This window comes from Ambystoma mexicanum, chromosome 6p, assembly GCF_040938575.1.
Source record: "Ambystoma mexicanum isolate Mex_15411 chromosome 6p, UKY_AmexF1_1, whole genome shotgun sequence".
Taxonomy (NCBI): Eukaryota; Metazoa; Chordata; class Amphibia; order Caudata; family Ambystomatidae; genus Ambystoma; species Ambystoma mexicanum.
The window spans coordinates 479,989,814-480,016,250 of record NC_090935.1 but is presented as its reverse complement, the minus strand read 5'-3'; the positions used below and the strand labels follow the sequence as shown (position 1 = coordinate 480,016,250).

General features: G+C 50.5%; 1 protein-coding gene across 1 annotated transcript in view; it reads left to right on the top strand.

Annotated features, from left to right (window-relative positions):
* The window catches only part of DHX29 (DExH-box helicase 29), a 1,426,484-nt gene that overhangs the window by 735,038 nt on the left and 665,009 nt on the right, over positions 1 to 26,437 (top strand). The window contains exon 15 of the mRNA XM_069627279.1: positions 8,174 to 8,318. Coding sequence (XP_069483380.1) covers positions 8,174 to 8,318 — 145 coding nt within the window. The remainder of the gene's footprint in view (positions 1 to 8,173; positions 8,319 to 26,437) is intronic.

Below are 26,437 nucleotides of genomic sequence, written 5' to 3'. Positions count from 1 at the left end.
CGGCGGCCCTTTTGGAGCTCCGGAGACAGACAGGGTGCCTCCAAAGGATCCAGCGGTGGCTCCTCCACTTACCACCAGGCGGCCCGCTCCTCTTCTCAGGAGGCCTACAGAGGTCGCGGCAAGCAAGGGGGTTCCCGCCGCCGTCGCCAAGGAGGCCAAGGCGGCAAGGCCTCCTCCAAGCAAGACTGACCAGTCCGGGTTGTCGGGCACCCACCAAAGCACCCCGGTGGGAGGCCGGCTGACGAAGTTCGTCAGCGTGTGGGAGTCCATCTCCACCGACCGTTGGGTGTTGGACACCCTGGCCAACGGGCACTCGCTGGAATTCCAAAAGAAGAGTGCCCTCGCATTCCTCCCGTTGCCAGGAAGGAGAATCACGTCCCTCGACTACTGTCGGAGGTAAAGGCGATGCTCAAGAAAGGTGCCATCAAGCTCGTCCCCAGAAGGCTCCGGGGCTCCGGAGTGTACTCAAGGTACTTCCTCGTCAAGAAGACAGGCGGTTGGCGCCCCATCCTGGACCTGCGTCGCTCAAACAAGTACATCAAGGCGCAGAAATTCAGGATGGTCAACCTCCAGCACGTGCTGGGACAGCTGGAGGAAGGCGACTTCCTATCGTCTTTGGACCTGGAGGATGCTTACTTCCACATCCCCATTCTAAAAAGGCACAGGAAGTTCCTCAGGTTCGTGGTTGAGGGACGCCACTACCAATTCAGGGCCCTACCGTTCGGATTAAAGTTGGCACCCAGGGTTTTCACCAAGTGCCTGCCACCAGTGGCGGCGCGTCTGCAGGGGATCCACGTTTACCCCAACCTGGACGACTGGCTAATCCGGGCAAGGACAAGGGAACTCGCTGTCGAACACACAGCAAGGACCGTCCAGTTGCTCACAGAGATGGGGTTCGCCATCAACTAACCCAAATCCCACCTGATTCCATCGCAGATAGCACTGTTTCTGGGAGCGAAGCTCGATACAGTGGGGTAATTGGCCTCCCCTTCAGAGGAGAGGACCAAGACCATCCTGGGCAAGGTGCGGCACCTGCTAGCCACGCACGTGGCCAGGGTGAGGTCCATCAAGTCCCTCCTCGGGATGATGTCCTCATGCGTCTACCTTGTACCCCTTTGCAGACTTCGGATGCGTCCGCTACAGGAGTTTCTCGACGCCCGCTGGCTCCAAGCGAAGGGGCTGTTTCGAGGACAGGATCCCTCTCGATGAGGAGTTCCGTTGGGCGATCTTGTGGTGGGGCATCCGTGCTCACCTCACGACAGGCACGGAATTTCAAATCCCGGCATTTCAGGAGACGGTGACAACGGACGCCTCTCTGGAGGGTTGGGGGGCCCACACCGGAGACCTCCACGCAAGAAGCCTTTGGCTCCCGGAGGAGAGGTCTCTCCACATCAACATTCTGGAGCTCTGAGCAGTGTTCTGGGCTCTCAAGTCGTTCCTTCTGTCCCTTAAGGGCAACGTGGTGAGGATCTTCACCGACACCACCACAATGTTCTATATACAGAAGCAAGGAGGCACCAGATCCCCAGCCCTATCCAAGGAAGCCCAGGATCTGTGGCACTGGGACGTCGCCCACGGGATGTTTCTGGTTCCTTTCCACCTGGCAGGAATAAAAAACACCATCGCGGACTCACTCAGCAGGGAGCTGCGCTCGTGCCACGAGTGGGAACTGTGCCAGGACCAAGTGGATCAACTCTTCCAACGATGGGGCAAACCCCAGATCGACCTGTTCGCGACGGCGACGAACTCCAAGTGCCAGAGGTTCGCCAGCAGGTTCCCACAGCCGAGGAGCATGGGCGATGCTTTCTCGTTCCCTTGGGACGGCCTGTTTCTATACGCGTTCCCTCCGTTGCCGTTGCTGCTCCGCCTCATCAACCAGCTCAAGAAGTCCAGGTGCAGGATGATCCTCGTTGCACCGGCGTGGCCGAGGCAGATCTGGTTCCCGGACCTTCTCGACTTGTCAACGTCCCCACCAGTCAAGCTGCCGGCAGACGCGGATCTTCTCTCCAGCGAAGGAGGCACCATTCTCCATCAGGACCCACAGTCGCTGAACTTGCAGGCCTGGCTCCTGCAGCACTAGAGTTTGGAGGGTACAATCTCCCGGCTGATTGCAGAGAGGTTCTTGCAAAGGCCAGGGCGTCCTCAACTCTCAAGTGTTACGGTCATAAGTGGAAGAGGTTCTCTGTCTGGTGCCGTGCACAGAAGATTAACCCTCTGCGGATTACGGCCCCTCAAGTGCTGCCGTACCTACTGTCGCTGGCCAAAACTGGACTGGCTCACGTCTCCATAAAAATACATCTGGCTGCCATCTCCCGATACACCAGGACTACGGGACAGGCGTCCTTGTGTTCTCATCGCCTGGTAAAGAAATTCATGAAGGGACTATTCCGATCATTCCCACCGGTGAAGGCCCCTGCCCCGGCGTGGGAGCTTAATGTGGTGCTGACCAGGCTCATGGGAGCCCCATTCGAGCCTATGCATTCGGCGCCTTTGAAGTTCCTGTCATGGAAGACAGCGTTCCTCGTGGCCATCACCTCTGCACGACGAGTGGGAAAGATTCAGGCTCTATCTTTCAAGCCTCCATACTTGACTTTTCATGACACAAGGGTAGTGCTGAGGACGCACCCCTCCTTCATGCCCAAGGTGCTGTCGGACTTCCACCTCAACGAGCCCTTGGTGTTACCAGTTTTCTTCCCGTCGCCTTCGACGCCGGCCGAGAGGACTTTGCACTCGCTGGATGTAGCTAGAGCGCTGAAGTTATACGTGGACCACACGAAGAGTTTTCGGAAGACGTCACTGTTAGGGAGAATTCTCTGTTTAGGCTGAATTTCCTAACCTAGTGAGTCCCCCAGCAGCTTTGCTGGATTTTTGGGGTTTATTTTTTTCTCCTGCCAAGAGTGAGACTTTTACCCTCACTCTTGGGCATGATTTGAGTGTGTTTCTTTGACTCTAGATGTGTTTAATGGACTATGGGGTCTTTTACTCCATAGGGCTTCATGTGTTTTTGTGATGTGTGTTACAAAGCACCCTCAGTGCAGAAACACAGGGGTGTCATAGCGACTCCCCAGTATAGGCTCCATACCCTGGGACTGACTACTGTCTCCTAGGGTCTGTAAAGTCACCATTGACTTTACTAGTCTTAAATTCTGAACAGAACCAGTACAAACCATCATATTGTGGACGTACTGGCTGGGGCAATTCGATTGTCCCGGGGTCTGTTAGTCGAGGGGGCACGTCTCCATCCCCCCTGATCGAGTTTTGGCTGGTGGCAGTGGATACTACTTTTTATATTCAACCGCAAATATTTCTCTATGGGATTTTCCCATTGTTCGAGGCTACTATCTTTATTTATTTAATTACGATAGCCTCGAACATACCGCCGGTTTATTTAATTAATATTAATTCTCCGGTTGGTGTTTTTTGCCAAAACTCGGTTCTAAAATGGCGTTTGTGTTCTCTTCTGTGACTCCAACCCAAGTCGAGCCCTTTGTTCCACTTTTTGGCGGGCTTCTCCACAGAAGCCCTCCAAAGTGGTGCCACTCTGTCTGGGGTACTTAGGAGGGGTGGAGGGGGATTTAGGCACCCTGGACTGAGTTGCCTAGGCAACTCAAGTCGCACTCCGTCCTGATTGGCCCAAGTGGTGCTGCCGTACCTACTGTCGCTGGCCAAAACTGGACTGGCTCACGTCTCCATAAAAATACATCTGGCTGCCATCTCCCGATACACCAGGACTACGGGACGGGCGTCCTTGTGGTCTCATCGCCTGGTAAAGGAATTCATGAAGGGACTATTCCGATCATTCCGACCGGTGAAGGCCCTTGCCCCGGCGTGGGAGCTTAATGTGGTGCTGACCAGGCTCATGGGAGCCCCATTCGAGCCTATGCATTCGGCGCCTTTGAAGTTCCTGTCATGGAAGACAGCGTTCCTCGTGGCCATCACCTCTGCACGACGAGTGGGAAAGATTCAGGCCCTATCTTGCAAGCCTCCATACTTGACTTTTCATGACACAAGGGTAGTGCTGAGGACGCACCCCTCCTTCATGCCCAAGGTGCTGTCGGACTTCCACCTCAACGAGCCCTTGGTGTTACCAGTTTTCTTCCCGTCGCCTTCGACGCCGGCCGAGAGGACTTTGCACTCGCTGGATGTAGCTAGAGCGCTGAAGTTATACGTGGACCACACAAAGAGTTTTCGGAAGACATCACTGTTAGGGAGAATTCTCTGTTTAGGCTGAATTTCCTAACCTAGTGAGTCCCCCAGCAGCTTTGCTGGATTTTTGGGGTTTATTTTTTTCTCCTGCCAAGAGTGAGACTCTTTTACCCTCACTCTTGGGCATGATTTGAATGTGTTTCTTTGACTCTAGATGTGTTTAATGGGCTATGGGGTCTTTTACTCTGGCCGGCTCACCACTTAGCATGTTTGAGTGACAGCTAGGCTGAGTGGGGGTTTTCTGCATAAAAGCAGGGCTTTGGGGACTGGAACTTCAGAAGTCGACACAGGACCTAAGAATCCGACGAGGGAGAAGCTGAGCCGACCTGCCACGACGACACCACCGGTGGAGCCCTGCTGGACCGTCTCACCACTTTTCCCAACGACAGAGGAGATATCCCGCCTGAGAGTCTTCTTCCTTTGACTGGTAGGGATAACCAGTTTCACCGTCTTTTCGCCTTCCCGACGTATCTCGTGGCCGCCTTGCCTGTGCCAAGCACCCCGGCAACTGGGATACCACGTTTTACCACGACCGCAAATTAAAGGGTAATACCTTTAACCGGAAAATTCTGCGGCTGGTTTCTTCCCTGGCAGTGCAACGACCTTCATCTTTCCTCCAAGTCGAGATCTTCTCTTCCCCTGGACTATGACAAGACTTGCACCCACTGCCAGGAACAACTGCCACCGCTGGAGGATCCTTCCCACTTAAGGTACCGTTCCGCCCGACTTCCCTTGCCACCGACTGTACGGGGTAGATTTAGCCCCTGGCTTTCGAACCTGGGTTAGCCTGGGACACCCTGGCTAAACTTTTCTGAGCCTCCCTAAACTCTTTTCGATCTCTCTGCAAGACTTTCTAAGCCTAGGGTAACTGTGTGATCTTGGGCGCATTTGTGCACTGCTCTCTCTAAGAGTGGGCCCAGCCTATGGACTTTGGCTCACAAGTGACTTTTGCTCTTCTGCCTTGCTAATAGTGTTCCTAAAGCTTAGAGTGGTGTACCTTCCCATATTCTGTCTTTTTCCCTCCCTTCTTCATGAACTTGTTGGAATGCCATCTATAGTTAAGCACTCACCTCTGTATGAAAATAAGTGGTGTTAACTAAGACTTATCTAATAAGGAACAAGGGTTGTATATATTATAATAGTAACTGTGTTTAGAGTATTTTACGATAAGAGTGCTGGGGTGTTTCAAACCATGTGTTTTTAAATAAATAATTATATACTTTGATACCAAAGCTCTGGTCAGTGTTTGCTTGTATTGTTGTATCTGAGTGCCTATTGTTTATACTTTGCATACTGCCTAACTCTTCTTGAGGGAAGTCTGACTGCTCAGCCACAGCTACCAGGTAAATCTGGGTGGTACAGACTGCTACCAAGTGGGTTTACTGCTAATACCTGTAGTCCTAAATCTTTTGCAGTGTTCCCAAAGGGAGCTGCAAAGGTTTCTGCCTAACAGTCACAACTGTTCGTGAACTTTGGGTCTGTGAATCAAGGGAAGGCTCTCTCGAAGACTTCCATTTCCAGATGGCTCTCCGCCTGCATCATGCATTGTCACCGGTTGGCAAACCGACCGCTGCCTGGCCGTCCGAGAGCCCATTCGACCAGAGCGATCGCTGCTACCACAGCGTTCCTGTCTGGTGTGCCCCTGCTGGACATCTGCAGGGCTGCTACGTGGAGGTCGACGCACACCTTCAGAAGATTCTACTGAGTCGATCGGGACTCCTGGGAGGAGTCCAGTGTCGGCCAAGCAGTGCTGCGCAACCTGTTTGCTTAAGATGAGCCTGGTGAGGTGGTAAGAGATGCTTAATGTTGGGTTGTTGTATTGCTTAATGTTGAGCCTGTTGCCACCTCCCGTGGTTGTGCATGTATATACTGCTATGTATTCTTTTATTCATGAGCATGTGAATCCATGCCAGACCCCATGCTGGAGAAGGAACAAGTTAGTTACCTGTAACTGTTGTTCTCCAGCATGGGTCTGGCAAGGATTCATATGCGAACCCTCCCACCTACCCCTCTGCGACTCTTCACTTTGTCATACTGCCACTTGGCGTGCTACCAAATCCGAGGATGGCTGCCAGAGGCGGGGCGTAGGGAGAGGGCAGTCATTGGCTGGGGGCAGTATGACCCAGAGATCAGTGATTGGTTACTACTAAGAAAAGACAGATCAGAAACGAAACTGATACAGATTTTTTCTTTACCGAGGATTCCCAGCCTGACGACGGGGAATATTCATGAACATGTGAATCCATGCCAGACCCATGCTGGAGAACAACAGTTACAGGTAAGTAACTTGTTCCTTCTAATAACCCACCTCCTTCTACAAGTTCTGCTTGCTAATCTATGCAAAGCATGTGATTTTTAAGGAGATCCACAAGCCTCAGAAGGGAAACACTCACCGTAATCGTATTTATGATGCTTGTATCTGCATAGATTCACAAGCGCCCACCCTCACCTCCCCTCTTGGAGTAGAAGGTGCTTGGAAAAAGAAGTGTGGATCCTTCACACCTCAGTTCCTATCTACACTTCACACTTTCAAAGTACAGTCTCTTGTCAGAAATAAATAATCTGAGGTACCTTAATGCTTTGGGGATCATGGGTACAAGGTACATCACACTAGGAATAGTTTTACAGTAACGCCCCATCGACGTCCCTTTTTCGATCTTCGAAAAACTTCATGTGCAATACTCGGCAACTTCCACCAGATGGCGGCCTATGCAAAGCATGTGAATCTTAGAAGCTGAAAGCATCGGAAATAAGATTGCAGTGAGTAATGTATTCTACATACCTCCTCTGGGATCAGTATCATGAAGCAGGTGGTGCTCTGCAACACCCAGAAGCACCAGTTTCCCAACTTCTCACGCGTGGGCTATGTACTATCCTCCTCATTGGTTGGCAAATAGCAAGCTAGTCATATCTCTGAGAAGAGTACATGTGGCAATGAAGCGGCCGGGTTATATATCCCTGTGACTGTAACATAAGCAAAGAAGCAGCTGGGCGGTATGCTCCTGTAACAGTAAGTGTGAGCCAGGAAGTGGCTGCACTCTGTATCCATGATGCAGTGTGGAGATTGGAGAACCTGGTGGGGCGATCAGTATCCCCAATAGACAAAGACCCTGACACTTTACAGTTTGGCCAACCTTGACACAGTTTTACTTGGATCAATCCCAAAGGGAGCAGCCTTGGTTTAGATGGCGAGCCAGAACCCCTAATTACTGTATGTGTTTTCCCAGTCCATGCTCCCTTTTTACATGGGAGAGGAAACTGAAGTCCTAGGGATAGTACTTCTCAACGAGAGGCCATTAGTTCATTTTGCATAAGAAGTGTGTATCTCCTTTATGAGGGACAGTGACACCATAATATTTGATCCTGTTAGTTCAGAGCATTTCTGGAGAGGAAATCCTTATTTTGTTGCAGAGAAACCCCTAGACTCTCTAGGCGTGTGTCCCAACCAACTCCTGTTTTTTAATGAATTGAGTTAGTACCTTTACTCTTGTCATGTGTTTTATTAGCCCAGCACACCCCCACATCCTGTGGAACATAGACAAAACATCACCTTTTTTCCAGTCACTCTGGATCCCCGAGGAGAGGGGGTTTGCGAGTGCTCAAAAGATTAATCTGCATAACATTGAAATCTGCCACATTTTTCTTATGTTGATGTATGCCATCCAGCGAAGTTTCAGATGTTTCAGTAAAGAAATGTTAGACAATATCTATGGAATTCTACTGCAAGTAAAGCTAATAAATTGTTTTTGATAAAATCCACTTTTGTTTTAAAAGTGCAATGGCCTATGTGGAATTGTAGAGTGGGTTATGCTGCAGACCTCTTACTACAAAAAGAAGAAATCTGCATGTTGGATTTCCTTGCTTCTTTGTGTGCATATGATACATATGTTAATCAAATCAATGTTTCCTTTGTACCTGCCTTATCAAGTCCTTTCTCACTATGTTGGAATCATATTTCCTTTCACAGGAATTCATACCAGTGGCAGCAAGTTCAGGAGCTGATTTGGGCCCTGGCTATCAAAGGTATAGCAAGCGGACGTGCCATGCTGTTCTCTATATGAATCCGAATAAGATTAACCTAGACCTCATCTTGGAGCTACTTGTATTTTTGGGTATGGCTTTTGCACCTAAATCCTTTTACTTTTTAACTGACATGTCCCATTATTTGATCCAAATAACTTGTGGCTATGATTAGTTCATTTTACGTTCCATCACGTTTCCTCCATGCTGTCTAGATAAGCCCCGTTGGGCTCCGGACCAAAGATTTTTGCCACATATTTGAAAATGAAAACGGGCAAGGCCAGAGTGAATGCACCACCACACTGACTCCACCCCCTCATGCATCCTCCGACTTCGCCTGGCAGTCTTGACTAAGATGGGGCAGGATACACTCGCCACAGCGCAATAGAATATTCTTTATCTTTACTCCAGATATCACACACCCATTTTAATCCATCAATGTCGTTCCCTTTAGGGATACCAGTCTTGCAATCAATTTCTATCTATTAGGCCCACATAATCGTTGCTTAGAGTGTCTGGTTCCAAATCAGACCTCCTGTCTCCTCCTTCATTTTCTCCCTGCCCAATGAAAGATGATTTCTCCAGCCCAGATCCATATCTCCCTGCCAAAGTGTGGATCGGCTCTGTGGGGTGGACATACTGGATGAACATCTCTACATCCCTGTTTGGCCTATGCTCCACTGTTTCACTGGTTTGGTGTAGGGGATTTCCAATCCCAGTAGAATGTCCAGCCTTTTGGCTAGGTAGATGTTCCTTTGTATGTGAAATCCCCTTCATATGCGATTCCCCAGCACTTTTTGCTGGACTACTGGAATTGTTGTCAGTTCTCCTGAGTGAGTGTGAACCTTTTTCCACACTCATTCATTCTTTTACCCCACCTTTGGGATCTTTTTATATTTCTTTTTATTCCTTTCTCTTGGAGGCATGCTGTGCTCCTTGTTTTGTGACATCTGTCGTGGACTTTTGCAGCACACACCACTCTCTGTGCAGTGTTTCTGGGCGCCCCTTGGGCTTCCCTTTTTAATTTCTGTCAGTTTCCTTGTGGGAACACATGTTCCGAAGGGAAGTGGGATATTTAGTATCCTTCCTATCTTTTCTATTGTGGGAGCGGCACAAACCACCGTATGTGGAGTGGTGAGGGGGGTTACACTGTATCCCCTTTCTCACTGCTCCTTTAACTTTTTGGCTACAGTGACAGGCTGAATGGCTGGGGGCAGTGGTTTTTTCCTATCTACTTTTGTGCAGTTTTTACTCCCAGGCTGTGCTCGCAACAGTGGTAGTGCACAGAAGGGTTACCATTGACCCAAAATAGTGATTTTGTTCTTTTTTCACCAATTCAAGATGGCTTGTCATGTCTTGGGCCTTCTTCTGCCGTGCAGGGTGGGAGAGGTCCTGCTTTGACTTTTGTCTTCGGCGGGATCCCTTTGAGAAACCCACCAATGCACCAGTGTGTCTGTGAGAACAGGAAACTGGGGAAGACTCCCAAACTCCACTGTTCTTTGTCTTCTGCTGTTCCCGGCTGGGACCAGCTCCAACTGGGAGGCTGGCTGTCCTGAAAGGACAGTCACCACCCACAGTTGGAATGGTGCATGGGTGTTGATTGGCTGGGTTCCTGCATAAGGGGCATGGATCCTGAGGCTGAAGACAAGCTGTCCACTGGAACTGAAGAATCGACAAGGAATAAGGGGAGAAACGCCTGCAGCAATTTCCAGACAACCGGAGATGCATTCTGTGTAATCACTGCTGTCCGACCACTTCTTTCAAGCGAACCCCAAAGAGGACCACTCTCTCCCTTAGACTGGTGGGCCCAATCAGTCGTCAGATGACCTGCATTTCGTGCCATCCCACGACGAGCTGTGACCTTCACCAGCTGCAAACTGCCAATACCCTGGGACCTGTGGCCATTATGCAGTGCATCACCTTCCGCAGATCAAATCCTCCAGACACTTTGGTGGACTCCTTCTGGACCTCCAGAGGCAATATTCCGTTGCTTGAAGTCCCCTCAATGGAATTCTGGACAGAGAAAATAAGACAAATCGACTGGGTGGTAACCGTTCTTCACTTGTGCTTTGAAAATGGCGCCAAAATCACAGAACCACAAGGAATCCTTTGCCTCAAGCCTTTTCACTCTGCTGCTGCTACGGGATCCCTTCCAGTGTCCCTTCTTGGCCAAGAATCCAGTGACCGGGTCTGCTTCTGCTGCTGCATCGCGGGGGCATCGTGCTACATCCTCTTCTGGATTTTCTTTCCCAAAACCTTAGTCTCCTGCTGCGAGGGCCTTGCACTCGCTGGATGTTCCTCGTGCCCTGAAGTTCTACATGGCATGCACAAAGATTTTCCGAAAGACTTCACAGCTGTTTGTGGACTTTGGTCCTGTGAACCATCGGAAGGCTTTGTCCAAGGCTTCCATCTCAAGGTGGCTCTCTGGCTGCATCATGCACTGTCCTCAGTTCCGTCATCGGAAATTACTTGCCAGAAAACTATATTATATTTAATACCCAGTAGTGGGTGCTAAAAGCTGTGGAACTGTAGCCCCTTCCTGCTCTCAAGCATCTGCTTTACCCACTCAACCCCCTTCTAAGGGTATCAGGTAATATCGCCACCAAAAATATCACCGTACATATGGTCGTCAGGAACAGCCATAGGTGATATTTTTGGTGGGGATAATTTATGGGGTAAATGGATGGGGGGATTGCGGGGGTGTCCCCCGCTCCCTTTTAAAATATATGGGGGTTGCGGAGGTGTCCCCCGCAGGTTCCATGGGGTAATATCGCCGCAAAAATATGGCGAGATATTTTTGCGGCGATATTATCACATGGAACCCTTCTAAGAAGTCTCACTCTAATGTCCCCTTACAAAGTACGGTTATAGATCTATATGACCCCGAATTAGAACAAGAAGACCAGGAAGATCTCTCCTTTTGTGGAAACATCTGACACTCAACTTAATGAAAAGGATACAGATGAACCTTACTATGGGGACTGTGATGCCGGAAATGCATCTGAGGGACAGGGCCTCTGAATCCTTGTCCTTTTTCTGTTTTTACCGTGTGTTCTGTCATGTTTTCTGCCCAGGAGTCCATTTGCGACTCCTGGCAGTGCAGCTCTCTCTTTTGGTTTGGTGAACAGACCCATGGGATACCCTTATGGCACCCCTGGGTAGGGGTACAACCCTGTGCCCCTAGTGTATGTTTTTGGGCACCTGTGGGTGGCCCACAGAGCAGGGTATGGGCTGGTGGCAGCTCCATGCTGAATTTGACAGGTGCTCTGGGTGTCCTCCATTTTGGGATACCCAGGCCCTGCCATTGGAATCAGTTGATTCCTGATAGGAAACAAGATGGCCCCTGTGGCCTCTTGCTTTCTATTGCCTGTTATCTTGTTTTTCCCAAAGTCCTGGGAAGCCCTGACTCTGTCCCTTCCCCCTGACTGGCTGTTGGGTGGAAGTTCCATATATGGTGTTGTTGTAAAGGCCCAGCTAGACTGACTGGAGCCTTCCCAGTGACTGTATGTTATGGGTACCTCCTGTGGGTGGGACCTGGGTGAATGGAGTGTGTGACCAATATACACTCCTTGTTGTGGTTGTCTGGTTTCTGGCATGAGAGACAAAGACTGAGACAGCCCTGCCCGAAACTGGCCTGAATGCAGTGTGTAGTGTTGAATGGCTGGGTACTTGTCCCAATCCACATTCCTTGTTGTGAGTGTCTGAAAGGGAGGAGTGTGGCCTGAATGCACTGTGTGCCTGATTGGCTGACTGACTGCATGAATGCCCTTCTGTGTGATTGGCTGCTGTGTGTGTGCCAGCAGTGTGGATGAGAGACAGAATAGTATATCTGGGGACCTCTCACCACTGGAAATTGTTCAGAAGCATTCAGAAGCTGAGTCTCCACTCAAGAGTAACTGGATTTGCTGATCCTCGACGTCCAGCTGGAAGAAGAAGACTTGCTGTGGCATTTGCTTCGACGGAACTGAAGGTTGTCGAAATCGTCGAGGACTGACCCGAGAGAGGACCTGGTAAGGCGCCCTCTTCCCGTGCTCCGAGGGACCATCGAGCACCGCTGAATCTTCGCCGAAGCGCCCTGGAAGTCAGACCCTCGAAAGGCTGCCGACCCGAGACGGGACCGCCGAGGAGATCGAAGTGAAGCACCCGGACATCGACGCTGTCGAAGTCCATTGCCGTCGACCAGGGTTCGCAGGTCTGTGTAACCGCTGGAGGCCCGTCGAAGTTGTGTTGCCCAGCCGTGGGAACCACTTGACGCCGTGCCGCCGACGACCGGAGCCGTCCGCTCCTTGCCTAAGAACATTTGCCTTGAAGGACTCCCTCGTCCGCATCGTCGGCCGCTTTGTCCCGCCGGAGAAAGTCGAGGACGACCAACGCGCCGAGGAGAATCCGCCGGTGGGTTTCCCGCCACCTCACGATCCCAAAGACTCGAGCGACTCGACGCCCTTGCTGGGCTCCCGTCTCTACAATCTTTGCGGTCCAGAACTATTGTCATCGAGGTGCCCCGCACACCTCCGCCGTGCAGGACGCCGACGCCCCGACGCCGACGAGCACCGCTCGGACGAAGCTGCCGCCTCTTCGACATCGTTCTACCTCGTTCGTCGACGGACGTTCGACGCCCCGTGCCTCCCGCTTGAAAGGGAAGGCATTCAAGAAGGGCCGTCGATTCCCCGTCGCCGAACCCCGAGGTCTTCGACGTTTCTCTACGCCTCTCGACGATCCGTGACTCCTGCTTAAAAGGGGGTCATTCAAGAAGGATCTGTCGACGCCTCTTCGAAGAATTCGACTCCACCAGGTACATTGGGGGGGTAAAAACATTGTAGGAGAGAATAAGACTGTTGAACAATATATGGACTGGGCTTGTGTCATATCCCTTTATTTTACAGGTTGCCCAGGTGGGGGGATCTCCACACAGAACTGTGTCCAGTGGTAGGGGCCAGTATTCTGCCTATTGTTTCAACCCTCTGTTATCTCTCCTCTCTCTATTGCTGGTTTCCTTCTTATTGATCTGTGTGCCATTTTAACAGTATTGTGAATGCACTTTAATGAGGTCTAATATTAGTGGTACCACTTTAGAATTGTAGATATTTACCATTGCTGATTTTCCTGAGCACAAAGTGCGTTATTGTGATAAGTGTACATAACCCTTGAATATTAATTATATAAAGACTGTGTTTTCAGTAATACAGTGTGTGGACATTCCTTTGTGGGGGCTTGGGGATACCCTGTACTTAAGAACCAGCCTGCATCACCTCCTGAGAAGCTAGGCCTTGATTGCTCGTCCATCGCTACCGTAATCGAGAATCTTGGCTGGGGTCTTCTGTGCCTCTCCTCTACCATATAGAGAGCGGAAGTACAGACCCCCCCACCGGTCTTGACAAGCTGGTGGCAGCGGTGGGATGCTTATGGTTTTAAGACTCAGTGTATAACCGTGCCACTTACAAAATATCCGCACTTTATTAGATTAAGGTTTGGGTGTGTACCAAATAACTGCATTACAGGCAATGGAGCCCATTGCAAATGGTAAATTGACTCGGATGAGCTTAGAGGCTCTCCAGAGTGCTTGTGAAGCCAGGGAGTTGGACTTTGTGGATAAGTCTAGGGCTGAGCTGATAGCTGCCCTGGTGGACTACCAGACTGATGGTGAAACCCTTGATGAAGGGAGGGATGCAACCAGTGAGGACTCTGCCCCTGGGGTTGTCGCTGAATCTGTTTCTGGGAATGCCACCATTCCTGCTGCCTCTGTTCCAAACCCCAGCAATTCCATGGAACTTGAGTTATTAAGGATGAAATTGGCCTTTGAATATCGCAAGTTGGAAATAGAAGCTGAGCTTAAGAAAGAGGAGCTGGCACAGCAAGTGGAACTCAAGAATAGGGATCTTGCGCTCAAAGACAAGGACACTGAATGTCAGAGAATCCAGCTAGAGAGAGCTAGAGTGGAGACTTCAGCTAGACCAATTGAGAGTGGCAGGTCCCCAGCCACCAAGTTTATGAAAGATTTGGTTGGTGTGTTTGTGGAGGGTTCAGATATCCTCCAATGGATTGAAGCGTTTGAAATGGCTTGTGCAATTCATGATGTAGATAAAAGAGATTGGGCTAAGTGTTTGTTAAGCAGAGTGCCTCAAACTGGATATGACTGTATTCTGAAGCTGAGTGTGGAAGAAAGGGGTCAGTATGAGTGTATGAAGTCTGCTTTGATTGCCAAGTTTGGCAAGACACCTGCCCAATACCTTAAAAGGTTCAGGGAATTTAAGAAAAGAGAGAATGTGTCTTGGGTTGACTGGGTGAGTACTGCGCACATGAACATGATGGGGTGGATTGATGGATACAAGGTGAAAACTTTTGTTGAGTTGTCCCACCTCTTGTTTTTTGAGCATTTTTCTGAAGCCTGTTCACCAGAGCTGCGTCAGTATGTGGCTGACCAGAACATTTTGGACCCCTTTAAGCTGGCTAGGTTGGCTGACAAGTGGGTCTCCCACCGGGTGTCCCCTAAGGACTCCAGTGGGAAGGACAAGGACAAAGAAAAGGGGGCCTCTCAGAAAGCTGAGGAGTCCCAAAAGCAGTCACAGTCGGGTAAACCAAAACCTTCCTCTCCTAAGACCCAAAAATCTAGTGGGGATAAGTCCTCTGTGGGTGGGAATAAGAGTAGTGGTCCACCTGCTGCAAAGCAGGCTCCCAGTGGTTCCAGTACCGTACCCCGCACTCCTGGCACTTGTTGGGATTGTGGGGCTCTGGATCACAAAAGGGGTGACCCCAAGTGTAAAGGTAAGGCACTTGGAGTACAGGCTGTCAGCCTGACCTACCCTTACCCCGTGTCTGAGGTGGAGGCCACTGTCCTCCCCTCCTCTACAGGAATCACATTTGGTGCTCCAGTAGAGATTTCCTTAGTGTCCCTTGGGGCCTGGGACCAGTACGCAGAAGTACTGGCAACTATCCCACAGAACACCCGTAGATTTTTGAGAAGTGTCCTCTTGAATGGCCAGCCTTCTACTGGTTTGAGAGACACTGGGGCAAGCATGACAGTGGTGGACAGGACCCTGCTCAAGCCAGAGGACTATGAAGGTGCTCCTCTGCAAACCACCAGGTTAGCTGGTGGGCCTCCCAAATTATCGCCTGTAGCCCTAGTCACACTCATGATTGGAGACAAGACAGCAAAGCTTCCTGTCCTGGTTCAGGACAATGTCCCTGCTAACATTCTGTTAGGAAATGATCTAGTAGAGTTGGGGTTGATCTCGGATGGTCTTCCCATGACTGCTGCTGCAGTCACTAGGTCACAGGTGACACCGGGTCTGGCTGTGAGTCAGGTATCCGAGCCAAAGGCGAGGCCTAAGGCAAGAAGAAGGAAGACCAAGAAGGCCACCTCTGTGGAGGGAACACCTTCTCTTCCTGCTGTTCCGACAGCACCCAATGGGATCCATGCTCCGGACGGGCTGGGTCCAGCGGAAAACCCAAACTCAACTCCTGTGGGAGAAGAGACAGAAGACTCTCCTGTGGGAGAGGTTCTCAACCCGGAGGATCATCCCGACCTTCAATGCTTGTTAGCTGAAGGGGGACCCTCCCGGGCAGACTTCTGTAAGGGACAGAGAGAGTGCCACTCTCTCGAGGGCCTGAGGAAACAGGCCCTGTCCCAGGCACAAGGTGAAGTGCCTAGGACATTCAAGATTTATTGGGAGGGTGAGCTCCTTGTTAGTGAGCCCACTAAGCCCGAACCTGGTGCCCGCAAGAGGCTGGTGGTACCCCAGGTTTACAGGCCCTTCCTACTGCAGTTGGCGCATGAGGTGCCCTTGGCTGGTCATCTTGGGACCAAGAAGACTAAGCAGAGGCTCTCTGCCCATTTCTACTGGCCACGGATGGGAGTAGAGGTGGAGTCCCACTGCAGGACCTGCCCAACTTGTCAGTTGTCTGGCAAGACTGGAGGCAGGGTCATTGCCCCACTGCAGCCATTACCAGTGGTTGGCACACCATTTGAGAGGGTGGGCATCGACATCGTCGGTCCCCTTGACCCTCCCACTTCAGGTGGACATCGGTTCATCCTGGTCTTGGTAGATCATGCCACCAGGTACCCTGAGGCAATACCCCTTCGGACTGTTACTGCCAAGGTGGTTGCCAGGGCTCTCCTGGGCATTTTCACCCGTGTTGGATTCCCCAAGGAGGTTGTCTCTGACCGAGGATCCAACTTCATGTCTAGTTACATGAAAACCATGTGGAAAGAGTGCGGGGTAACCTACAAGTTCTCCACCTCTTACCACCCCCAGACCAATGGTCTGGTTGAGAGATTTAACAAAACTCTCAAGGGCATGCTAGGTGCTTTGGAAGAGCCCCTAAGGAGGAAATGGGATCTCCTCCTGCCATGCCTGCTGTTTGCTTACAGAGAGGTACCTCAAGAGGGTGTTGGTTTCAGCCCCTTTGAGTTACTCTTTGGACATCCCGTGAGGGGGCCCCTCGCCTTGATCCGAGAAGGCTTGGAAGCCACCCCTCCAGGTCCCGCCAAGCAAGTGGGGGACTATGTGTTAGGCCTCAGGCGGAGGATGACACAAATGATGGGTCAGGCAACAGCAAATCTCAAGGCCAGCCAGGAATTGAATAAGTACTGGCATGACCTGAAAGCTTCGCAAGTGGATTGGACTCCGGGACAGGAAATCCTTGTGATGGAGCCTACCAAGCCTAGAGCTTTGGCAGACAAGTGGACTGGACCCTTCAGGATCATCTCCAAGATGGGCGAAGTCAATTATCTGGTGGACATGGGAGCCTCTGGGGTAGCCCCCCAGGTATTCCATGTCAACAGGCTCAAGCCTTTCCACAGGCGAGCAGAGGTCTCATGTCTCTTGCTAGCTTCAGGGCAAGAAGAGGATGAGAGTGAGCCCCTTCCTGATTTGCTGCATAGCAACCCTCAGGATGGCTCAGTGGAGGGAGTACAACTCTCTCCCGATTTGACAACAGAGCAGCAGAGGGCCTGCCGGGCTTTGCTCCAGCAGTATGCCCCTCTGTTTTCACTGACACCGGGCCTTACACCGTGGTGTAAGCACGAAATTGACACTGGTGACAGTGTGCCTGTCAAAAGCAGGAGCTATCGTATGTCAGATACCGTCAAAAACCACATCCAGGCTGAGGTCGCCAAGATGTTGGATCTGGGTGTTATTGAACCCTCCACCAGTCCCTGGTCCAGTCCAGTGGTCCTTGTCCCCAAGGCAAGTTCCCCGGCGGGTACCAAGGATTGGAGGTTCTGTGTGGACTACCGAGGAGTCAATGCCGTCACCAAAACTGACGCGCACCCATTGCCCAGGGCTGATGAGCTCGTGGACACTATAGGTGCTGCCAAATTTGTGAGCACCTTTGACCTTACCTCAGGCTATTGGCAAATAGCTCTGACGGACCATGCCAAGGAAAAGACGGCATTCTCCACACCTGAGGGACTCTACCAGTTTAGGGTCATGCCCTTTGGGTTGAAGAATGCCCCTGCCACCTTCCAGAGATTGGTCAACCATGCGCTCAGTGGGCTGGAAGCCTTTTGTGTGGCTTACTTAGACGACATTGCCGTCTACAGTTCCACCTGGGAAGAGCATTTGACACATCTGGATAAGGTGTTGCAGGCCTTGAAAAGGGCTAACCTCACTATCAAGGCCACCAAGTGCCAGATAGCTCAGGGGAAAGTTACCTATCTTGGTCATGAGGTAGGAGGGGGTCAAATCCAACCTCTCTCCAGTAAAGTACAGGACGTACAGAACTGGGAGACTCCCACTACTCAAACCCAGGTGAGAGCCTTTTTGGGCCTCACTGGGTACTATCGCAATTTCATGGCAGACTATGGAACCATAGCTGCACCCCTGACAGCTCTAACTTCACCCAAACAGCCTAGGAAGGTTAATTGGACTGAAGACTGTCAGAGGGCCTTTGATGGCTTGAAAGAAAGTCTGTGTAGGGCACCTGTGTTGAGTGCGCCTGACTACAGCCGACCCTTTATCGTCCAGACGGATGCCTGCGACACCGGAATTGGAGCTGTCTTGTCCCAGTTAGATGACAAAGGGAGAGAACATCCTATCATATTCATCAGTAGACAACTCAAGGGTAGAGAACTTAGGTGGGCTACGGTTGAAAAGGAATGTTTTAGTATAGTTTGGAGCCTTAGGCGTTTTAGGCCCTACCTTACGGGGTCCACCTTCAAGGTCCAAACAGATCATAAGCCCCTGAAGTGGCTTATGCAGATGAAGGGTGAGAATCCGAAATTGCTCAGGTGGTCGATTAGCCTACAAGGGCTAGACTTCACCATAGAGCACAGACCAGGGAAGAGTCACGATAATGCAGATGGCCTTTCCAGAAGGTATGTTGACCGTCTGGATGAGGGTGTCTATCCCGTGGGAGATTAGGCACCCTCCACCTCAGTCTGGGGGGGGCGACTGTGATGCCGGAAATGCATCTGAGGGACAGGGCCTCTGAATCCTTGTCCTTTTTCTGTTTTTACCGTGTGTTCTGTCATGTTTTCTGCCCAGGAGTCCATTTGCGACTCCTGGCAGTGCAGCTCTCTCTTTTGGTTTGGTGAACAGACCCATGGGATACCCTTATGGCACCCCTGGGTAGGGGTACAACCCTGTGCCCCTAGTGTATGTTTTTGGGCACCTGTGGGTGGCCCACAGAGCAGGGTATGGGCTGGTGGCAGCTCCATGCTGAATTTGACAGGTGCTCTGGGTGTCCTCCATTTTGGGATACCCAGGCCCTGCCATTGGAATCAGTTGATTCCTGATAGGAAACAAGATGGCCCCTGTGGCCTCTTGCTTTCTATTGCCTGTTATCTTGTTTTTCCCAAAGTCCTGGGAAGCCCTGACTCTGTCCCTTCCCCCTGACTGGCTGTTGGGTGGAAGTTCCATATATGGTGTTGTTGTAAAGGCCCAGCTAGACTGACTGGAGCCTTCCCAGTGACTGTATGTTATGGGTACCTCCTGTGGGTGGGACCTGGGTGAATGGAGTGTGTGACCAATATACACTCCTTGTTGTGGTTGTCTGGTTTCTGGCATGAGAGACAAAGACTGAGACAGCCCTGCCCGAAACTGGCCTGAATGCAGTGTGTAGTGTTGAATGGCTGGGTACTTGTCCCAATCCACATTCCTTGTTGTGAGTGTCTGAAAGGGAGGAGTGTGGCCTGAATGCACTGTGTGCCTGATTGGCTGACTGACTGCATGAATGCCCTTCTGTGTGATTGGCTGCTGTGTGTGTGCCAGCAGTGTGGATGAGAGACAGAATAGTATATCTGGGGACCTCTCACCACTGGAAATTGTTCAGAAGCATTCAGAAGCTGAGTCTCCACTCAAGAGTAACTGGATTTGCTGATCCTCGACGTCCAGCTGGAAGAAGAAGACTTGCTGTGGCATTTGCTTCGACGGAACTGAAGGTTGTCGAAATCGTCGAGGACTGACCCGAGAGAGGACCTGGTAAGGCGCCCTCTTCCCGTGCTCCGAGGGACCATCGAGCACCGCTGAATCTTCGCCGAAGCGCCCTGGAAGTCAGACCCTCGAAAGGCTGCCGACCCGAGACGGGACCGCCGAGGAGATCGAAGTGAAGCACCCGGACATCGACGCTGTCGAAGTCCATTGCCGTCGACCAGGGTTCGCAGGTCTGTGTAACCGCTGGAGGCCCGTCGAAGTTGTGTTGCCCAGCCGTGGGAACCACTTGACGCCGTGCCGCCGACGACCGGAGCCGTCCGCTCCTTGCCTAAGAACATTTGCCTTGAAGGACTCCCTCGTCCGCATCGTCGGCCGCTTTGTCCCGCCGGAGAAAGTCGAGGACGACCAACGCGCCGAGGAGAATCCGCCGGTGGGTTTCCCGCCACCTCACGATCCCAAAGACTCGAGCGACTCGACGCCCTTGCTGGGCTCCCGTCTCTACAATCTTTGCGGTCCAGAACTATTGTCATCGAGGTGCCCCGCACACCTCCGCCGTGCAGGACGCCGACGCCCCGACGCCGACGAGCACCGCTCGGACGAAGCTGCCGCCTCTTCGACATCGTTCTACCTCGTTCGTCGACGGACGTTCGACGCCCCGTGCCTCCCGCTTGAAAGGGAAGGCATTCAAGAAGGGCCGTCGATTCCCCGTCGCCGAACCCCGAGGTCTTCGACGTTTCTCTACGCCTCTCGACGATCCGTGACTCCTGCTTAAAAGGGGGTCATTCAAGAAGGATCTGTCGACGCCTCTTCGAAGAATTCGACTCCACCAGGTACATTGGGGGGGTAAAAACATTGTAGGAGAGAATAAGACTGTTGAACAATATATGGACTGGGCTTGTGTCATATCCCTTTATTTTACAGGTTGCCCAGGTGGGGGGATCTCCACACAGAACTGTGTCCAGTGGTAGGGGCCAGTATTCTGCCTATTGTTTCAACCCTCTGTTATCTCTCCTCTCTCTATTGCTGGTTTCCTTCTTATTGATCTGTGTGCCATTTTAACAGTATTGTGAATGCACTTTAATGAGGTCTAATATTAGTGGTACCACTTTAGAATTGTAGATATTTACCATTGCTGATTTTCCTGAGCACAAAGTGCGTTATTGTGATAAGTGTACATAACCCTTGAATATTAATTATATAAAGACTGTGTTTTCAGTAATACAGTGTGTGGACATTCCTTTGTGGGGGCTTGGGGATACCCTGTACTTAAGAACCAGCCTGCATCACCTCCTGAGAAGCTAGGCCTTGATTGCTCGTCCATCGCTACCGTAATCGAGAATCTTGGCTGGGGTCTTCTGTGCCTCTCCTCTACCATATAGAGAGCGGAAGTACAGACCCCCCCACCGGTCTTGACAGGGACGATGATGACCCAGAGGCAGACCAGGAGGCTAACATGTACTCCATAGATTCCCCTCTTAATCAGGACACTCCAGTGGTCGATTCCCCTGTCAATAATCAACCCCCCCCTCAATGAAGTCTTAGCCAAAGCGGCGGAACGCTTCCAAATTGACACAGAAGAGCTACAGGAGGATAGAGACTTCGCTGAACAAATACTGGGGGACACAAAAAGACAGTAGGTCAGTTTATCCCACTACTAAAGTCTGTCCAACGCAGGATCCAGCCTTCCTTAGAAGCACCCAATCTCACACAGGCCGTTAATCTGCGTGTGGAAAACCTATTCAGGCCTGCACCATCAGACCATTTAAATATAAGGGGCCAATTGAAACCAGACTCATTGGTTGTTACCACAACTAGAAATAGAAAATGAGCAGGCACACCCTTTGCTTCCTCCGAGGCACCACGGGATAAGGAAAGCAAAAAGATATATGCCACGGGCAGTTAGGTCGCCTCCTCTGCGGCCTATCAAACTAGAATAGCCAACAATGCAACACTTTTGGCTAGTGATAATTGCCATAAGTGGGAGGAAATGTCTGCGTTCCTAGCTCAGGTGGCAGCAGACGGAAGGGTCATATTTACCTGTCTCCTCAAATCAAATATCGATGCAGCGGACAATGCCGGAAGAGTCATTGCAGAGGGGACTATTATAAAGAGGCATGCGTGGCTTCACCAGTCAGTCTTTAGGCCAGAAACACAAGCCACTCTTCTAAACATGCCAGTGGAACCTAACATGCTCTTTGGTAAGGCCGTGGAAGACGCCCTTAAGACAGCAAAGGACGAGTATGACACTCTAAAATCTTTAGGTCAGCTCACAAACAAGCCTACTGGTCAGAGGGGTAATGGTAATTTTCGCCGTTTTCAGGGCCAAAATTCACAAAGAGGATCCGGCTACAATCAAGTCTAAGGGTCCTATGGGAATAATCGAGGACAAGCCTTCCGAGGCTATCCCAGAGGACAACGCAGAGGTCGTGGTCGGGGCAGAGGCTCTGCTCGAGGTGGCACCCCACCTCAGAGCAAGTGACATTCCGCTCCAGGTACCCTCCCATGCAGGAGGACGCATTTCCAACTTCCCCCACGCATGGGAGGGTATCACCTCAGACAGATGGGTGCTGTCCACGGTAGCAGGGGGCTACTGCATAGAACTACTTCAACCTCCTCACGACGACCCCCACAACAGAAAATCCACTCAGAAGAACTTCAGCGGATCCTTCTAGAAGAAATAACAACGCTTCTATTAAAGGACGCCATAGAAGTGATCCCAGCCAACCAGGTAAACAAGGGTATTTAGTCAACCTACTTCCTTGTGCCAAAGAAAGATCTAACAATGCACCCTGTATTAGATTTACGCCCTGCAAACAAGTATGTCAAGCCACAAAAGTTCTGCATGACTACGCTACAAGAGGTAATCCTGCTACTAAAAAAGGGGATTAGATGGCAACACTGGATATGAAAGATGGCTATTTTCATATTTCAATGTTCCCAGCGCACAGAAGATTCTTGCGTTTCAAAATAGTGAACAAGCACTACCAATTCAAAGTGCTACCCTTTCGAATAGCCTCGGCTCCAAGGGTATTCACAAAGGTACTGGCAGTAGTGGCAGCGCACCTGCGCAGGGGAGCAATCCCAGTGCACCCTTAGCTGGGAGACTGGCTCATAACAGGGGAATCACCTCTGATTTGCAGACAAAACATGCAGACAACAATCAACCTCCTCTTTCAATTGGGCTTCTCCATCAACGAGAGGAAAGAGCTAAACAATCTGTTACTGCAAATACAAGATTATCAAGCCAGCCGCCAGATAAGGATGTGCAAAACAATGCGTTTAATAGGCATGATGGCATCTTGCATTTACCTGGTTCCTCAAAATCTTTGCTGGTGGACGAGAGAAAACCTTCGAAAGGGAAACCTTTCTACGACCCAGAGATGCAGGCAGTGGTCACACCGGACGCCTCACTGGCAGGGTGGGAGGGCTCACTACCTTCACTAGACAGCTCAGGGTCTGTTGTCTCACACTGCAGCTCAGAACCACATCAATGTGCTGGAGCTTCTGGCAGTATTGAAAGCCCTTCAGGCATTCAAACCCCATTTAACAAACCTGCCGGTGCAGATCCTAACAGACAGCACTACAGCAATGTTTTATGTCAACAAACAGTTGACAGTCCAGACTTGCATAAAAAATCTGGAAATGGGCACTCAAACGGAAAATTTTCCTGTCATCACAACATGTTCCAGGGGAACTCAACGCTCTAGCAGACTCATTGAGCAGGGATCCCCTACCAGAGGAACACGAGTGGCGCCTACACGAAGAAGTTGTAGAACACCTCTTCTCTCAATAGGGTTTCCCCAACTATAGACTTATTTACCACAAGTGAAAAACTACAATGCCCAGACTTCGCATCCAGGTTCCCCCAGCCAGGCTCCAAGGGGAACGCCATATGGATGAACTGGTTAGGGAAATTTGCTTATGCTCCCCCCCCCTCCCCCAACTCCTCATGAGGAAGGTGGTGAACAAGTTACACAAGGAACCAATGACGCTTTTCCTAGTTGCTCCTGTGTGGGCAATACAACGGTGGTATCCACATCTGCACAAACTGGCGATGTGCGATTCCCCTCAAGCTCCCGTGTCAGTACAACCTACTCATCCAACATGAGGGACTAACAGTGCACCCACAACCACACTCAATGAACTTTGCAGCATGGCTCCTGAAGTCATAGAGTTTGGGCATCTCAATCTACCGCAAAGATTCATGGATATCTTGAAAGAATCAAGAAAACCGAACACTAAGCACTGTTATTTTGAGAAATGGAGACAATTCGTAATCTGGTGCCAGACTAAGCAAATCAACCCCATAGATTGTACTCCATCTAACATTCTAACCTATATGCTCCACTTGCTAGATGCAGGGTTTGTGTTCAACTCCCTAAAAGTCCACCTGGCGGCCTTGTCAGCCTACACCACTTCCCATAATAAGGTCTCCTGGTGGAAGGTACCAGTCATCAAAGCATTTATGGAAGGGGTAAAGAGACTCCACCCTCCAATTTCTAACCCACCGTCAGGTTGGGACCTCAATGTGGTAATCTCTATGCCCATGGGACCCCCATTCGAGCTTATGCACAAGTCTAGTCTCAAACACCTGACTTATAAAACTGCCTTCGTAGTAGCTATCACTTCCATAAGAAGGGTTGGTGAAATCCAAGCATTGTCAGCGCGGGATCCTTTCTTTACTATACATAAGGACAAGCTGGATTTACGTACTCGCCCTAGGTTCTCACCTAAATTCATCTCCAAATTTCATGTAAACCAGTCTATTGAGCAAACGGCTTTCTTCCAGGAGCCCAAAAGCTCTGCTGAGGTAAAACGCCACACACTAGATGTGAGGAGGGCGCTCCTCCACTACGTAGACAAGACCAGACCGCTAAGAAAGACAGATCAACTGTTTGTCTCCATAGCACCAGGCAGAGAAGGTGACCACATCTCTAAGAATGCCATCTCTAGGTGGATAGTCAAATGTATCCAACTGTGATATTCCCTATCAGATAAAACACTTCTTTTTACGCCAAGGGCCCACTCCACAAGAGGTACTGGAGCCACTCTAGCTTTCATTGCAAATGTCAACTTAGACAGTATTTGCAAAGCAGCTACATGGATCTCAATACATACTTTCACTCAACACTACTGCATTGACACTCATTCCAAGACAGATACACAAGTGGGACAAGCTGTTCTAAGACATTTATTCGCTCATGAACCTGCTCACATCCCACCTCCTCTTCCTTCCACTGCTCGCTAATTTATGCACAGCATGTGATCTAAGCAGATTCCACAAGCCTCAGAAGGGATACATTACTCACCATAATCGTATTTCTGATATTTGTATCTGCTTAGATTCACATGTGACCCATCCTTCCTCCCCTCGGAGAGAAGGCGCAGAGATGCTTATGAGCTTGTCTGATACGTATCTGCTTGGATACAACTGTACTCATGCTACACCTCATGTCAGAAAAATAACAATCTGAGGGACCTCGATGCGTGAGGGATCATGGTTACGGTGGACGTCACATTAGGGATAGTATTACTGGCACGCCCTGTCGACGTCCCTTTTTGAGTTTCGAAAACAACAACTGTAATACTCTGCAGCTTCCACTAAATGTCGGCCTATGCACCGCATGTGAATCTAAGCAGATACAAGCATCAGAAATCCGATTACGGTCAGTAATGTATCCCATATACATTCATAATAATACAAAAATCACTTGTTTGTGTGTTTGCAATAAAAAGGCTGTGGCTTTTTATTAAACATAATACGAAAATAAAACCCATGATTATTATGGGTAATGCCCAACAAACGGGTGTGTAATGTTATCATAGGCTGTAATTTTGGGCACTTGTGCCAGGAACTGGAAAGCTGCCATATCCTTCCAGGCCCATGCCACCTTCCTCCTTCTTTTCCACGACTTTCAGACAACGGCCGTTGTCTTCCGCTTGCCCAAATGTACCGAGAAAACGGAAAAGTGGGTCTGCGAGCGCAGGGTCCAGGCAACACTCAGGTCACAGAGTGTTCTTTCTGCACAGCTGCTCCAGCAGCCATATCTATATAGGGTAAACATGTGCTCTGGGGCTATGTCCTGCCCCTGGCTCTTGTGTCCCTCAAAAGCCCATTGTCACGTAGCATCTTTTGGCTGTCTGGTTCCCCCCCCCTGTCATACCTTACTTTTGTGCTGCTTGTGAGTAGGAGGACTGACGGGAAGGGGGGAAGCCCCAGAGAAGAGGCATATTTTATGGCTGCCCTCTCTCCTAGGCCCCTTTTGGCCGCTTCCAAGCTTAAGGGCCTATGCCCTTTAGCTACATGGGGGGTGCCCCCGTCATTCTGCGGAATTGGTCATACGGCTCTTCTTTTGACTGTGTCCGGCAAGCTGTCATTGTCCGGCTCAGTACCACGCTCTGTCCCCAGGCCAGAGGCAAAAACAGCATCCCAAGTGCCAAGCACCAGTGCTCAAAAGAGCTGCTTTAAAGTCAGATCGTATCAACTACCGAAGCTTCCAAACCGCATCTGCCGCCTCATCTTGAATACCATACGAATTGAGACGCAGCTGTCACAAGAACGACTCCAGTGAGTAACCATATAACGGTAGGGCGGAAGTGAACTCTTAGGCAGCCAACATTCATGGGACCAAGACCTGTCCCGACACCCCCTCTGAACTGCCTTTCTGAAGCCCACTCAATTCCTGCACTTTTGGTTGGTATCACCCGCCCTGTAAGCAGCTCTCATCCGCCCAGGTCCCTACCTGCCCATACATGTTCATGGTTTTTCACCCACCCAAACCAAAATGGGGTGTTTTCACCCACCCTGGGGGCCGCAAAGCGAACATTTTTTGAGGCTC